The 18,224-nt window shown below is 39.1% G+C and overlaps 1 protein-coding gene across 1 annotated transcript in view; it reads right to left on the bottom strand.

The window, feature by feature from the left end:
* Positions 1 to 10,209, bottom strand: part of LOC126183725 (zinc transporter 2-like) — an 88,505-nt gene extending 78,296 nt beyond the window's left edge. Inside the window, exon 1 of the mRNA XM_049925919.1 lies at positions 9,843 to 10,209. Within this exon, the coding sequence (XP_049781876.1) occupies positions 9,843 to 10,043 (201 nt within the window). The 5' untranslated portion in view covers positions 10,044 to 10,209. The remainder of the gene's footprint in view (positions 1 to 9,842) is intronic.
* Positions 10,210 to 18,224: the final 8,015 nt, after the last annotated feature.

The raw sequence follows: 18,224 nt of genomic DNA, 5'->3' as shown, positions 1-18,224 counted from the left end.
TTATAGCATTCATTAAGTATCCTGTTCCAGACTTCACGCCAGCCGGCGTGTGTAACGCGTGCATTTCGGCTACTTCCGAGTGGCGTGGCTGTCTTGCTACGCCACAACAAGGTGAATTTGGGTTGGGGGTAAGAAATGAAAGAGGAAGCAGTCTGGTAGAATTTCCAACAGAGCATAACTTAATCATAGCTAACACTTGGTTCAAGAATCATGAAAGAAGGTTGTATACATGGAAGAAGCCTGGAGATCCTAGAAGGTATCAGACAGATTATATAATGATAAGACAGAGATTTAGAAACCAGGTTTTAAATTGTAAGACATTTCCAAGGGCAGATGTGGACTCTGACCACAATCTATCGAGTAGGTAAACAGACGAGGGCTCGTAAAAATCCTTGGGTAACAGCAGAAATATTGAATTTAATTGATGAAAGGAGAAAATATAAAAATGCAGTAAATGAAGGAGGTAAAAAGGATTACAAACGTCTCAAAAATGAGATCGACAGGAAGTACAAAATCACTAAGCAGGGATGGCTAGAGGACAAATGTAAGGATGTAGAGGCTTATCTCACTAGGGGTAAGATAGATACTGCCTACAGGAAAATTAAAGAGACCTTTGTAGAAAAGAGAACCACTTGTATGAATATCAAGAGCTTAGATGGAAACCCAGTTCTAAGCAAAGAAGGGAAAGCAGAAAGGTGGAAGGAGTACATAGAGGGTCTATACAGGGACGACGTTCTTGAGGACAATATTATGGAAATGGAAGAGGAGGTCGATGAAGATGAAATGGGAGATATGATGCAGTGTGAAGAGTTTGACAGAGCACTGACAAACCTAAGTCGAAACAAGGCCCCAGGAGTAGACAACATTCCTTTGGAACTACTGACAGCCTCGGGAGAGCCTGACCTGCATCTGGCGAGCAAGATGTATGAGACAGGCGAAATACCCTCAGACTTCACGAAGAATGTAATAATTCCAATCCCAAAGAAATCAAGTGTTAACAGATGTGAAAATTACCGAACTATCAGTTTAATAAGTCATGGCTGCAAAATAATAACGCGAATTCTTTACAGACGAATGGAAAAACTGGTAGAAGCCGACCTCGGGGAAGATCAGTTTGGATTCCGTAGAAATGTTGGAACACGTGAGGCAATACTGACCTTACGACTTATCTTAGAAGAAAGATTAAGGAAAGGCAAACCTACGTTTCTAGCATTTGTAGATTTAGAGAAAGCTTTTGACAATGTTGACTGGAATACTCTCTTTCAAATTCTAAAGGTGGCAGGGGTAAAATACAGGGAGCGAAAGGCTATTTACAATTTGTACAGAAACCAGATGGCAGTTATAATAGTCGAGGGGCATGAAAGGGAAGCAGGGGTTGGGAAGGGGGTGAGACAGGGTTGTAGCCTCTCCCCGATGTTAATCAATCTGTATATTGAGCAAGCAGTTAAGGAAACAAAAGAAAAATTTGTAGTAGGTATTAAAATCCATGGAGAAGAAATAAAAACTTTGAGGTTTGCTGATGACATTGTAATTCTGTCAGACACATCAAAGGGCCTGGAAGAGCAGCTGAATGGAATGGACAGTGTCTTGAAAGGAGGATATAAGATGAAAATCAACAAAAGCAAAACGAGGATAATGGAATGTAGTCTAATTAAATCGGGTTATGCTGAGGGAATTGGATTAGGAAATGAGACACTTAAAGTAGTAAAGGAGTTTTGCTATTTGGGGAGCAAAATAACTGATTATGGTCGAAGTAGAGAGGATATAAAATGTAGACTGGCAATGGCATGGAAAGCGTTTCTGAAGAAGAGAAATTTGTTAACAGAGTATAGATTTAAGTGTCAGAAAGTTGTTTCTGGAAGTATGTGTATGGAGTGTAGCCATGTATGGAAGTGAAACGTGGATGATAAATAGTTTGGACAAGAAGAGAATAGGAGCTTTCGAAATGTGGTGCTACAGAAGAATGCTGAAGATTAGATGGGTACATCACATAACTAATGAGGAGGTATTGAATAGAATTAGGGAGAAGAGGAGTTTGTGGCACAACTTGACTAGAAGAAGGGATCGGTTGGTAGGACGTATTCTGAGGCATCAAGGGATCACCAATTTAGTATTGGAGGGCAGCGTGGAGGGTAAAAATCATAGAGGGAGACCAAGAGATGAATACACTAACCAGATTCAGAAGGATGTAGGCTGCAGTACGTACTGGGAGATGAAGCAGCTTGCACAGCATAGAGCATCATGGAGAGCTGCATGAAACCAGCCTCAGGACTGAAGACCACAACAACAGTAATGCAAGTCTGGTTGTAATACAAGACTTATGTACACGGTATGTTATCTACCTTTGGACAGTACTGGAATTTTATTTTGCCTTCACTACTACGTGTTGTAACATTTACTGTATTTTTTCTTCAGGATGATTTTATAAGAGACAAGCTGCCCGAAAGTAGTCATAAAAGAATAAACTTCCTACGAAACTTAAGATGGTTTCTTTAAGAGTTAATGTAACAACAGGTAATTGTTGGTAGAAGTTGACAATAAAATTACACCCCTCCACTATGTGGAATAGATGGATATGGTTTATGTTTAAAATGTCCACTTTGAAAATGCTTTTGCTGCTGTAGATGAAAACCATCAACATAGAGTAACTTCCTGTGTTTCAGATCACAAAGTGTTTTCCACAGTTTTCAGTACACTGAAGGAGGTAGTTTGCAACATGAAGTATGTTGTTGGTTAAATGTCACTGATGTTCTACTGTTAACACTATTTACTTATGAGCTCATATTTATACAGGAAGGGATGAATATAACATGTCATAACAATAGGCAGTTACAGAACAACCCACATGACACAGCAATACCAAACTTCCAAGTTTATTTCTCAGTTAATGTGTGATGACAAAATCAGTGATATTTTCATAGATCCCACTAATCTGGAAGAACAAATAGCAGGACATTATTACTTGAATTTTTTTTGAGAAGCTCTTAATGTGCCTGCACAGTATGATCAAGCATAGTGTGGATAACAGAGATGAGCTATTAGGCCACAGTGTGTTGTCATAAAGAAACATAGAGCTGCACTACAAGAAGCATCACAATATACTCTCCTGAGAGCACAAAAACCTCACTTAAACTAAACCTGGCTTCTTTGAAAACTTTATTTAAACTGTTTAAAATTTACATTGAAATACTGAATATTCAGAATTGTGAAAAATGTGTTATGAACAACTGTAAATTTGTTATCTGACAAATAATAAACAATGGAGTAACATTATTTTGTAATGATGATGAACATTTATAAGCATTTTTGTCAGGAGACACTTGAGTATCATACATTTATATTAACTTCTGTGCTTCTGTAAATATCTCAAAATATGACCCCTCTTGCTGAAAACAAAACCACAATCACTGTACTTTAGTAAACATACACAGATCTTTTGCCCAGGATGCCTAGTTTCAAGAAATGGGCCAGAAAATTGGTTTCCAGTCCTTTGTAAATAAAAATGTGTGTAGATAAAAGTTCTTGACAGCATGCAGATACAATAGAAGCTTTTCTTGTCACCAACAACAATTCAATCTGCAGGACTGTGTATGATTTTCAGGAAGCACATGCTTCATTCTCAGCTTGTAGTGAACTGCCTCTGGCTAATAAATCAGTTCCTCATACAGGTATTGGGTGGGGTGTTTTTTTTTTTTAAGGACAGTTTAATTTTTACCTTCGAAAAATCTTGGCGATCACTTTGGAACCATTCATACATATAAGCAAGACTATGCTCCGCTGCAGAGGGCAGTGAAGAGCCATCCATCAAACAGGGCCAAGCAACTGTTACATTTCTTGCAGTGACTGTTACCATTATTCAAATGACAGCATATAAGAAAATGAATTGTGACACACTAGCACTACACCAGAAGAAGAAAGGAGAAAACGTGCTTCTAAAATATCTGTGGACACACACTGTTACAGTCCTGTGAAGCTTTTATACCAATGTTGTGGTGCCACACAGGTTTTTGTGGCCAGTGTTTATTTCCATTGTGACACCTTAATTGTGAGATTTAGCTGTGGTCTATGGCATATGTTTCTGTCTAAGATGTTGTCATCTGCTGCAAGAGACTTTGTCAGATTACCTAGATTTACCTACATACTCTGTAAGCTGCCGTATGGTGAATAACAGAGGATACTTTGTACCACTACTTGTCATTCCCTTTCCCGTTCCACTTGCAAGTGGAGCACGGGAAAAACGACTGTCTATATGCCTCGGTATAAGTGTGAAATTCTCTTATCTTGTCTTTGCAGTCCTAACACAAAGTGTACATTGGTGGCAGTAGAATAGTTCTGCAGCCAGCTGCAAATGTCTGTTATCTAAATTTAACCATCTGTCTTTTCACAAAAATAACATTGTCTTCCCTCCATAGATTCCCATTTGAGTTCACAAAGCGTCTTTGAAATACTCGTGTGTTGGCTGTACCTCCTGGTATCAAATCTAACAGCATGCCTCTGAATTACCATGACATCCTTTAAAGAGACCTGGCGGGGATCCCAAACTCTTAAGCAGTACTCAAGATTTAGTTGCAGTGGTGTTCTATGTGCTTTTCTCCTTTATAGGTGAGCTACACTTTCCTAGAATTCTCCCAGTAAACTGAAATAGACCCTTCACCTTTTTAGTACCAAGCTTACAAGTTCATTCCATTTCATATAACTTTGCAATATAATGCCTATATAATTTTATCAACATAATGGTGTCAAGCTGCATATCACTAATACTGTATTTGAACAATACAGATTTATTTTTCCTACTCATTAACTTACATTTTTCTACATTTAGAAGCTGTCATCCACCACACCAACTAGAAACTTTATCTACATCATCTCATATCCTCCTACAGTCACTCAAGAATGATACCTTACCACACACCACAACAATACCAACAAACTGTCACAGATTGCTGCTCATGCTATTCATCAGATCATTTATGTATACTCCGCCAGATCATTTATGTATACTCCGCCAGATCATTTATGTATACTCCGCCACACACCGTTGGGTGGCTTGCGGAGTATAAATGTAGTAGAGAATAAGAGCGGTCCTGTCACACTTCCCTGGGCACTCCTGACAATACACTTGTCCCTGATGAACACTCGCTGCCCAGGACAACATACTTGGTTATATTATGTAAGAAGTATCTGAGCCCCTCACATGTCTGAGAACCTATTCTATATGCCTGGACATTCTTAACAGTCTGTGAGTTATATTAAATTTAATTGCATGATTGTACTCATTGCTGGTGTGCTAAATATCTTTAACTGATACATACAGAATTCATGACCCAATTCTTGTCAGTTGTACAGCTACCATAAATCATCATATATACAGTATATCATTCATGCCTTTATTAATATTGTCTCAGTTCTACACTTAAAAACAATCACAAATGAGTAGATCTATGAACAATTTTACTTTCTCATTTTAAGATGGCTACCATGATTTGTATCATACAAATCAGATCTGCTGAAATATCTAAATCCATCTACACCTACATCTACATCCATACTCCGCAAGCCACCTGACGGAGTGTGGCAGAGGGTACTTTGAGTACCTCTATTGGTTCTGCTTTCTATTCCAGTCTCGTATTGTTCATGGAAAGAAAGACTGTTGGTATGCCTCTGCGTGGGCTCTAATCTCTCTGATTTTATCCCCATGGTCTCTTCATGAGATATATATAGGAGGGAGCAATATACTGCTTGACTCCTCAGCGAAGGTATGTTCTTGAAACTTTAACGAAAGCCCATACCGAGCTACTGAGCGTCTCTCTTGCAGAGTCTTCCACTGGAGTTTATCTATAATCTTAACGCTTCCGCGATTACTAAATGATCCTATAATTAAGAGTGCTGCTCTCCATTGGATCTTCTCTTTCACTTCTATCAATCCTATCTGGTATGGATCCCACACTGGTGAGCAGTATTCAAGCAGTGGGTGAACAAGTGTACTGTAACCTACTTTGTTTCCAGACGGCATTTCCTTAGGACTCTTCCAATGAATCTCAGTCTGGCATCTGCTTTACCGACGATTAATTGTATATTGTCATTCCATTTTAAATCACTCCTAATGCCTACCACCAGATAATTTATGGAACTAACTGCTTCCAGTTGCTGACCTGCTATATTATAGCTAAATGATAAAGGATCTTTCTTTCTATGTATTCACAGCACATTACACTTGTCTACACTTAGATTCAATTGCCAGTCCCTGCACCATGCATCAATTCATTGCAGATCCTCCTGCATTTCAGTACAATTTTCCATTGTTACAACCTCTCGATATACTACATCATCATCCGCAAATAGCCTCAGTGAACTTCCGATGTTATCCACAAGGTCATTTATATATATTGTGAATAGCAATGGTCCTATGACACTCCTCTGTGGCACATCCGAAATCACTCTTACTTCAGAAGACTTCTCTCCATTGAGAATGACATGCTGCGTTCTGTTATCTAGGAACTCTACAATCCAAACACACAATTCCGACCTTTCCACTATTTCCCTAAGGGGCTCCATCACCCACCTAACATTGGAGCTCCCAACCACTAATAAACCCTTCCCCCTGTGTGCCTGCTCGGACCACACTGAAGGAGCAGCCACATGTCTACTCACAGGCAGAGCCGGCGATGCCACATGGCCAGCCTTCACATTGACCCTCCGCCTCATGCGATACGAACGCCGTTGAACCCACCACTCCCCTTGGGGAGAGGATGGCCCAACCACGACCAGTACCCGCGAAGATGTCTCGACAGCAGGGACCATGGGTGAAGCATGCAACACCTGGGGTGTACCATGCGACGCACCAGACTCCCTACTGCTGCTACACTCCGAGGCAGCAGCCTGAAGACGGCTGACCATGGCCATCAGCACGTTCAGCTGTTCGCAAACAGTGGCCAGCTCCTCCTGCATCCGTACACAGCAGTCACACATCCTATCCATCCTAAGAAATCAACAATTTACTGTAGAGAGTTAAGTAATCAACTTTTAACTAGACTGCCAATTCAGTAAAGGTGGCTGATAGCTGACTAAACTGCGCTTACTAGACACTTTTTGTTGGAAACAATGAAAATAAGCACTAACTGTCTCTGGACTTTATTCAAAACAAACACGAAATCTATGGAACACTATTACTATTACTTGAAAATTAAAGCTTCCTTACAGCAAAAACACACAGAAAAAGAAGTAACAAGTAAGAAAAACACACTTAATACTTAAATTTATGTAGCTTGCTACACAGGAGATGTGAAGCAGACGGCAGTTATGATGACACTTGGAAGTTCTACATGTAATAAGCTTTCACATACCAACAAAAGTTAACCTGGGAATATATGGAAAACTTTTAACATAGATGTAAATATTTTAAAACAGAAAATACCTCACATTATGTGGGGAGGTGTAAGATTTGTACCAACTTTCCCAGAATCTAAAAGTTCAAAATAAATTCCTTAAAATATATACATCTATCGCATATCTCTGAATATGTATGGGCTATGATTCAACAGGAGTAGAGAATGAAAGAGAGAGCCTTGCGAGTCTAAAATAAATATCCTTACTGTAAAAACAAATAAATATCAGTACATTTGAATGTGCACACCTTTGCACATCTATGAAATAAAAATCTGCTGCCGAGTAATGTTCAATACTTAGTTGCTACATCTCGTGCATTGTAACAAGATTGGCCCTTGTAGGCATACTGTCCACAAGGTGGTTGATATATTGCCACTCTTTGATTATGGTCCTCCTGAGGCCATTTAATGGGAAGACCGTTCCTGTGACAATGCACTGTACGTTACAACTGGTTCCAAGCATGCGCAATTGGGTTCATGTCAGCAGATTCTATAGGCTTTTTCATTTATTCTCCCTGGAGAAACGTGGTGATGAGATGGATGTGTTGTGATCATGTCTTATCTTGAAAGATGAATCCATTGCCAAAATGTCAACAGCATGGCTGGAAAATAGATTGGAGGACCCTGAACAAACACTGCACAAACCCTAGAATACTCTAAATAGCAATGACAATATCCAACACCTGTACATGATACACACTCAAAACATGACTGATCCCTCCTTGCTGTACATGTGGGTTTGTGTGCCAGAGAACTGCACTGAAACCTGAATGCCTCCATAAACTTCTATGATGATCAACAGGTGCCAGACTAACGTAATTGCCAGTGGAGCAAACATGGGTCATTGATCCAGGGCTCATTCTAGGTGTTCCTTATTCACCATCTTTACGAATGACAGCAGCACTAGGGGCATCTAATGATACTTAGAATGGATGCCTAGAAGCCATATTAATTGTATGAAGACAGTTGCATACTGTCCAGGTTGGCACAGCTTTCCCATACGCCTCCAGTAAGGCAGCACATAGTTCTGTTGTATCTTGCTCAGTATACCCACCAGTCATAATTTGTAGATAACAGTCACTGAATGATCTTTTTTACAATGTGCGACCACTACAAGGTAAACCTACAATGTTTTGGGTGCCACAAAGCAATGGAATATTCAAATGCTGTCACTGTGATATGTACCAGTTTGATGGACAACTTGCCAAACAGACAACCCTTCTTACTGCAAAGTGACTATGCAGACATGCTCTAAGTTTGAAATGACCCTGTGAGCCACACTGACAGACTAAACAAGGTACACAAGTCACTTTCTCCCATTCGCAATTGGAGACAGTGTTCTACTGAACTGCTCTGAGAATGTAAGTTAGCTTCACAGGTGGCAACACATAGCCATCTTTAGTGGTTGACACAATACTGAGAAAGACGTTCGATATAACCATACAATGATTGTCATAGTCACTGGTGCAGCTTGCAGGTTGGAAGGCCGTGCTCCATGGAACTTTTTCAATCCTGACATTTTGTCCAATGTAGCATCGGACATCTTTTAGAGGTGTTCCCTGTTCTGCACAGTTGACAAGACTCCATGGATCCAGGAGAACCTCTAAGGATGTCCAATGAAACAACCTGGAAGATCTTTAGTAGCTATTTCAATATTGGTTGATTTGTATGTGTCACGAAAACCACCTTGCTGTCCTACAGTACAATTTATGTAATAAGTTACTCAAAAATAAAGTTTTTACTGATCAATATACTTATAACTTCATATTGCCTCAAGAAACACAATATGAACATGTGCCTAATGTACACTCATTACACAACTCCAGCCTTTCTGAAAGTTCAGCTGCCACAGCCTGCCAGGCATTACAAGAATGTGTCTGCACCCAAATGAATGCTATGTCAAGCAATACATTTCCTAAGGCAATTGAGACCTTTCTGTCACTGAATTAAACTCTTTGATGAATTAGTTCTCTTAAGCTAAGCCACGTTTGCAACATTAATAACATTACATCCAAAAACGAAGTGTGTGCCAAGTAAAACTAACATGCAAATGCCATATTATCGTCATTTAATTACTGTGTACTAGTGTTCTATAGAGCCACATTCCACTGCAAGATGCATTAGGAGTCAGCGAATGCAAATATTGATATTGTATATGTAGCTGTTAAACTTACGCCCAGTGTCATTACATATTACTATCATGCAAATCACTCACTATATACACAATGACTTCTGAGTACAGAGTAATGTTAAATGCCGACGTAAGCGTACGTTGACAAGTAGGTCACGAACGGACTTCACGAAATTAAGTGGCTTGATGAAACATGCTATCCAACTCAGTGGATTTAGTATGTAAAAAAATTTTGAACGACGTTACTCATATGACCCTCTGTTGCAAACAAATGACAACTAGGGAATAATAACAATTATGTTAAAAATGGGGCGTCTGCTACTAACAAGATTTTTGTCATTCGTGTCTTCCGCGCTCGAAGCACATACGTTATTGACGCTCACACACAAGTGTCTACTACTCCTGCCTTCTGAACATCTCATGCAAAAACTCGCTTCTTCCGTTTTAAGCAGAGGATTAGAAAGCGACGCGTCCTCCTCGAAAGTTTCTTCGTCTGATGAATTGTCAGCATGCTGTAGTTCATACATTCCAGTTAGTCATGTAACAATGATGTTAACACACATTTACTGTTACGGGGTCATACTAATTCCACTAAATGCAAGCACATACGATCAAAATACTTTTTACACGCACTCACTATAAAGTATTTGTTTTTAAACCACGACACCAAAATACACCAGAGAAATATATGCAATAATATGCATTCAAAGATATTACTGCAAAAGGTGGCCTTTTAAATATATCTACACGAAGCTTTGTTAACTACAGTTTCATTTCTGCCTATATAAGATATTTCGTCAGTAAGAACAGGATGAAAAAATTATGTTCACTCTATTAAGTAGGCATCGTTTTACTCACACAAGGGACCGATTGACCCCGCTGCTTGGTTCCCTCCCCCAAATCATCCAACCAGCCATACAAATCTGAATCAGAGTACAATTTATAACATGTTAATCTACACGTTTCCTCAATAGTATACTCCAGCAGTCTCAAATATTGAGCTATGTGAGCCTTGCAAATGGAAAAGAATACGTTATGAAAAGATAAGTTTGTTTGGAGATTGTAAATACTATGTTCGTTAGTGGCTCAAGTGTAGTAGGCCAAGCGCTGGATATATACGTACCTAGTAGAACAGTTCATAATGGGAAAGATAATTCATTATATACACTGTTAAGAAACTTCTAAATAGACAACGATTACTGTATAGCGTCATAGGGCTACAATGCTGAATGAAACGCATTTGGGTATCAAAATGGTAAAACGCAAAGTCTTCTGTGGTCATCGTTGCTGAATCTCATCAAAAGATTTCTGACAAAACCCAAAGAAATTTTTATTGTTTGTAACGGACATTAACGGTAACAAAATTAATTTAAAGACTAGTCAAATGAAGCTATATAGCTCCAGAGACCTTTTCAAGACTCACACATATATTATGTATATATGTTGACTGAAGCGACTAATGAAAATTTATACTAAGCCCAAGTTAGAATGCTGGCCTTGGCACAAATTTTCATTTGTCGCTTCAATCTGCGTATATACGTCATAGTGTAAGGACATTCATGAATGACAGAGAAACCGAAACTGAGTGAATCAAAGTGAAAGCAGAAACGCTGAAGGTTGGTTGGTTGGTTGTTTGGGGAAGGAGACCAGACAGCGTGGTCATCGGTCTCATCGGATTAGGGAAGGATGGGGAAGGAAGTCGGCCGTGCCCATTCAGAGGAACCATCCCGGCATTTGCTTGTAGTGATTTAGGGAAATCACGGAAAACCTAAATCAGGATGGCCGGACGCGGGATTGAACCGTCGTCCTCCCGAATGCGAGTCCAGAAACGCTGAACTCCATTTTCAAATGTTCTCTTAGAAAGAAGGTACACTTGTAGTACCTCAGTTTAATTCTCGCACCACTGCAAAGATAGGGATACAGATATTAGAGGCAAGGCGTTCAAAAATAGTTAGAAGTAACCAAGGCTCCAGGGTCCGATATAATACCTCTCAGATACTACACTGAATTAACCATTGAAGTAGCTCTCATTTCTGCCATAGTATACCATACATCACTTGAACAAAAAACCTCGCCCACTTGTTGAGATAATGCACAGGTTATCTCTGTCTTCAAGAAGGGTAGCAGAAGTTATCCATGAAACTACTGTCAAAATCTCTTTGACACTCCTCTGATGAAGAACACATTCTTAGCTGAAAAGTTGTGAGGTATATAGAGCGTCCTAAAGACCACACATGAAAGCATGCAGTGTTTCTTGACATCCCAAAACTTTTAATCAGATACTAAACCAACTTTTATTAACAAACGTACAATCACATGGAGCATCAAATGAAATTTATTGCTGGATTGAGAACGATTTCATGGGAAGGCTGCAGTAACAGAAGCAGAAGTAACTTCAGGTTTGCTCAGGAAAGTGTGCTTGGATTATTATTGTTCAAATTTATATTAATGACTTCAAACTTTTTGCAAATGCTGCATTCTTTGTAATTAAGTATTACTGCTGAATGAAAAAAGCTGCACAGTGAGCTACTGACAACGTTTGAAAATGGTGGAAAGATTGGCAATTTGCTTTAAATGTACAGAAATGTAAAGCTGTGTTCTGCACAAAATGAAGGAAAGTAGTATCCTATGACTACAACAGCAATGAATCACAGTTAGAATCAGTCACATCATACAAATACATCGCTGCAACCATTTTTATGGATCTGAAATTCAATGATCATATACGCTCAGTCATAAGTGCAGTAGGCGACTTTCTTTAGTATATTGGCAGAATGCTGGGAAAATGCAGTCGTCTATAGAGGCGATTGCTAATGAAATACTCGTTCGACCCATCCTACAGTACTGTTCAAATGTATGAGAAATGTACCAAATAGGACTAGCCAGATATACTGAAAGTGTTCAAAGAAGGGCATCAAGGATGCTCACATGCGTGTTTGACTCACTGGAAAGTATCACAGAAATACCGAAGAATAAGAACTGGCTAAAATTTGAAGACAGGCGTAAATTATTCACTGAAAACCTAATTATAAATTTTCAAATACTAGCATTAACTGAAGCCTCTAGAAATACACATCAGCCCCCTAGAATCGCTCCTGTAGGGACCGAGAAGACAAGGTTAAACAGAGTACAGTGCACACAGAATCATTTGGGTAATCATTCTCCCCATGCTCCACACGCCATCGGAATGGGATGGAGCTTACCAGTGGTACAGCACTAAGTACGATCTACTATGTATTTCATAGTCGTTTGCAGATTACATGTGTAAACAAGGAGTGTTAATTGTTCGATCACTTATATTCACAATAATTATGTAGTGAAGCTACATTTCTAGAACAGCTCACACAGTTCATCAAAATTGATTTTATATACAAACCATTGACGGAATGCTGACTGAAAAACTAGATGTAAGGCTCTGTCAGTTCGTTTTCTCTCTCTCTCTCTCTCTCTCTCTCTCTCTCTATCTCACACACACACACACACACACACACACACACACACACACACACTTATTCATAACATTTCTATAATGGAAATCATTTTTAGAGAAATCGTTCATGATGCTGACAGATTCTGTGAATGAAGAACACCTTCATTAATTGTTTGTAAAATTTTTTTGCTTGTTATAATATGATACCACTTTTACAATTGTGATATTAGGGTAACTTCAAAGTGAGTAAGATCTAATTTTTTTCTCTTGGTTCTTGTGCATGACACTAGTATGTGGAAAGGGAAATCAATTGTTGTAACGAATTCAATCAGAGGGCAAGGCATTGACCAAGGGACTGCGCCTACTGGTCATCATCAACGTTGTCCAATTTTGTGGTATGTGCAGGGCTTGGCCAGAAATGAAACTAACAGAAGTGGGAGGTCCAGATAGTCAAGCGTTTAACAAAAATAGTATTTTTGGCATGGGTCAGGCGAGCCAGCATGGTTTTCCTGCTGTGGTTGCCGCGATGGTAGGAGTATAGAGTTATTGTATCTGAAGCGTCGTGTGATTGGGGCCCCCTGGGAAAAAATTCGCTTTATTTTCAATTTTTACGTTACTTACACTGCAAATAAACCGAAATAATGCTCAATATACTGTACTGTATTTATTAATATTTTCATAAAAGACATGAAAAGGGAAGACAAAATTATATTTGCGATTGAAAATAAAGTTCGAGGAAGGGACAGTAAGGTGTACAGAAGAACTTTGTATTTAAAAATAGATACTTCTATTATTTTGCAGTTGATGATTTTGTTTTTCCTCCACACGAAACAATTAACAGAAGAAATTTGTTGTACCGCACAAAGAGATTCATCACATCAGTTAGAAAATTTTTATATAAGGCTGATGTAAGTTTCCTAGATTTTGATGAAGTAATGACGATATTCCTATATTTTGCTGCACACTCATCCACTGTTTTCAGAATCTTCAGTTCAAAAGAACCAGTACTTTCTTGTGGGCATATATACACTGTTGGCAATAATTTTCCAGAAGGTGCTATAACATACTGTGCTGTATACAACGGGTTACTACTTTTGCTCCGTAATGGTCCATGGTTCAGTTATAGGCGGACTGGTACTTGCAGCCTGTAAAGAGAACACACAAATACAAATGTTTTATTTTACATGACGTTAAAAAGAGTATTTCACTTGATGGTGACGAATGAGAAGTCTCAACTTGCTGTCCGATCGGTGTTGATAACAAAATCCTTTGTCGTAATTGGGGATAAGAGCCCAAGTCTGACCTCTTAAACTTCTCTGTTGCAGCAAGGGCTTCCTCAATAGTGGCAGCCTCTCTTTCAAATATAAATTTCGTACTTTTCCTCTGACAAATCTTACACTTTCGTTTGAACTCTCTGACCCACGTTTCTGAGGCTTTGAATTCCAAATTTGGAAACTGACTTACAGCAGGAAGTATGCATTGCTGCAAGTTTCTTGTGATGACTTGTTGATTACAACTCTGCACTTCCACGAAGCGATTATATGTCCATGTATCAATAGCATTGTCCCCAGTGGCTGTTGGGTCGAGTTTACCTGCACTGAGTGGCTTATTGCTCACAAGCAGCTGTCATGGTCTCCTCGAACATTAAAGTGAAATTAACGAATACGAAGTCCTGTACGCTTAAATTACAATCCGTTCTTAGATAGTTACTTGGAGATTTCTCATATACGTAAGTAAATCCTTTCTTGAAAAATAATTTGCAGCAACAGATTTTTCTTTCCCTGCCCTTTATGAAACTATTAATAAATACTACATAGTGCGCATTATTTAGGTTTATTTACAGTGTAAGTATCTTAAAAATTGGTAAAAAAAGATTCTCCACATACAGACTCAACCCCCATGACCCACCAATTAGAATTCTGTATTCTTACTAAATGCCTGGTAGCTATGTTAACCTAAATGGGCCATATCTCATCTGGCTGCCACCAAAAATGCCATTTTTTCTAAACGCTTGGCCATCTGGAGCTCCCTGTTCTCTCACTTTCATTTCTGGCTAAGCCCTGCATATATCATAAGCTGTGATAAAATCGATGATGACGAGTAGGCGTGGTCCCATTGTGAGTTTCTTTTGATATCACCAATCGCTTTAAATGATATCTGCAGGATTCAGATATCTGAATGTGAAACACAACTGAAATATTTGTTACAATAAAACATGTTTCAGCTAAGGCAGGAAATGCTCCAAAATGCTATGTCAAAGGAAATCGCCCACTATAAGGAGGAAAGTGTGCTGTCTTAATGACATATTTGTTGGAGGAATAGGACGCTCTCAGATGTGGAAGTGACTGAAAGTAGCATGATAGAAAAAAATGAAGGAGAGATGTTTCTAAATTTTAGTCCTGATCAGGATTATTTCATTGTTAGCGCATACCTGAAGATAATGTGATGGAAAATAAAGGAGAAGGGGGTGCAAACGAGTTTGGTGTGCAATACTGTGAGAAGAGTTTAACAAAGCACTGAAACACCAAAGACAAAAAATTCATCTGGAGTAGATGACATTCCAGCAGAATTATTAAGGTCACTGAAGGAATAACTATGACTTAAATACTTCGCTGAAGTCACACTTGTAAGATATGTGTGTACTGAAACTACTGACACTTTCATGCTGCTGTGTTTATAGCACTCAGTTTGCAAACATTAAGTATATTTTACTCTTTAGTTTTATGTAATCAATTATCCATGTAGTCATTATATTAACATTGCCTTAGTTCCACAAAGAGATAAATCATTTATTAGCGTCTTTTGGTAGAACTGTTCTTCCTGTAGGCCTTTGAATAGACCATCATTAGTCTTCTGCCTACTATGCCACACACACTTCCTTGTCTACTGAGACTTGTGTAAAGAGTGACAAATGATGTTTATGTTCACATATAGAGGTCACATATTACTAGGTTCCCATTGTATTGTATTGTATGTTAACTGGGGACCTAGAAACGACGGAGAGGCTCCGTCCCCACTGCAGCCCCAGTAGTCCACCCCACGACGACTACCGCAGTCCACTTCACCCCTCCACAGCCCCACACCGAACCCAGGGTTATTGTGCAGTTCAGCCCCCGGTGGACCCCCCCCCCCCCCAGGAACGTCTCACATCAGACGAGAGTGTAGCCCCTATGTTTGCATGGTAGAGTAATGGTGGTGTACGCATATGTGGAGAACTTGTCTGTGCAGCAATCGCCGACATAGTGTAACTGAGGCGGAATAAGGGGAACCAGCCCGCATTCGTCGAGGCGGATGGATAACCGCCTAAAAACCATCCACAGACTGGCCAGTTTACCGGATCTCGACACAAATCCGCAGGGCGGATTCCGTCTGGGGGCCAGGCACTCCTTCCCGCCCGGAAAGCCGTGCGTTAGACCTCATGGCCAACCGGGTGGGTACTAGGTTCCCATTAGTTTTTATTACTATTGCACATCTAGATTTCAACTATAAATAGCCATCTTCAGTACTAAACTACAAGAAACTCACAGAATCAGAATTAATTTACTTTACAAAGAACAATAACTAAAACATCATGTTATCCAATAACAGCTATTCACTCTGGTCAACATACCATTTGAATTACAACCCAACAAATTCGTGGCTGCACGTCACCACAACATCTTACTGGTGCATAGGCAGAAGGAAACTGAGGTTGCTAAATGACTGACAGTGGCCAAAGTCAAGAGGATAAAAAATGCAGAATGGGAACAGCAAGAAGAACATTTCAGAAGAAGAGAAATATGGTAACAATGAATATAAATTTAACTGTTAGAAAGTTTTTTTTGAAAGTATTTTTATGGAGTGTAGCTTTACAAGGAAGTGAAATGTGGACAATAAAACTTGTAAATCGGAAGAGAAGTGAACCTTACCGAATGTGGTGCTGCAGAAGATTAGATAGGTAGTTCAAGTGACTGCATCGAATAGTTGGTTTGATAATTGTAGGAAATGTAGGTGATAGAAATTGTTGAGGGACACCAGGGCTTGAAAGCAGTCAGCAGGTGGAAATGGATGTAAGGTGCAGTATATTTCCAGATATGAAAATATTTACATAAGATAGACTAGCACAGAGAGTTGCAGCTAGCCAGCCATCTGACTGATGACTTTTACAAAATAAGAGAAGCAGCCAGGCAGTCATAATATATTTATTTATTTATTCATTAATCCATCTGTAGACAACTTCTATTGTATAGATATAGACAGGACATGCACAATTTCAGTTTCATTTATACATGCAAGATAACACAGACACATCTAACTTAGCCGAAATTTAATTTATTATCCTTTAGATAAACACCCAATGCCAAACAAAGATTTCATTAACAATAGCTGAATGAGAGAAGAGCTCAAATAACAACAATATGATGTCCATGAGGAATTCACTCACACATGATTCAATCTTTACATTTTCACAATTTTGCATTAATCTTTACTATCTTAACCTCCACGAACCTCACTTAGTAGCGTCACGTCTATCCAAGACACTCAGAAGAATAAAAAAAAGAGCAAACAGCAACAGTATCATTCTTATATTACGAGGAGAAAGATATAGTGTGTATTTATGTTTCCAGGTTGATGTATATACAGACATTTTATCCTGTCCTTCTTGTTTTGAATGAATGGAGAGCTGCATCAAACCAGTCTCAGGACTGAAGACCACAACAACAACAACAACAACAACTTGTTTTGAATGACATCCTCTATACCTTTTAGCTCCTATGTATGCCTTTAGGCTATGCAGAGATAAAGAGAGAAAATAGCCTCTTAATCTATTTTCGAAAACCTAAGTTTTTTCAATGGATTTTTTCTGTGCGGTAATTGTTGTACAAAATGCGCCCAACGGTTATAGGCTCTTTCTCTGTTGACTTGAGCCAATTCCGATCTAGATAATAATCATTCTTGTTCCTTATACTGTAATCTCACATGTCTCTATTTAACTGTATAGTACTATTTGCTTTCAAGCACATAATTGTTGCAAATATACAGAGTGTCTCCCCTTAGAGTTGTCAGGCTCTCTTTCTCTGGTGTTTTGGCAGATATTAACAACTTCGTTGTTGCATCATGTGGCTGAAGCTTTTTTATTTGTTTCTTAACAACATGCTCTATTATGCAGTATTTGTAATACTATATGTATGCATTTTCTGTATGTATGTAGTGTAACGTTTGTGTCATATGACGGTGATGATGAGGGAAGGGAGAGGGCGAAACCTGGTGCCGGTGCATAGCCTACTCCTGACAAATA

The sequence above is a fragment of the Schistocerca cancellata genome, chromosome 4 (assembly GCF_023864275.1).
Source record: "Schistocerca cancellata isolate TAMUIC-IGC-003103 chromosome 4, iqSchCanc2.1, whole genome shotgun sequence".
Taxonomy (NCBI): Eukaryota; Metazoa; Arthropoda; class Insecta; order Orthoptera; family Acrididae; genus Schistocerca; species Schistocerca cancellata.
The sequence above is the reverse complement of the archived record's forward strand: the minus strand, read 5'-3'. Positions and strand labels throughout refer to the sequence as shown.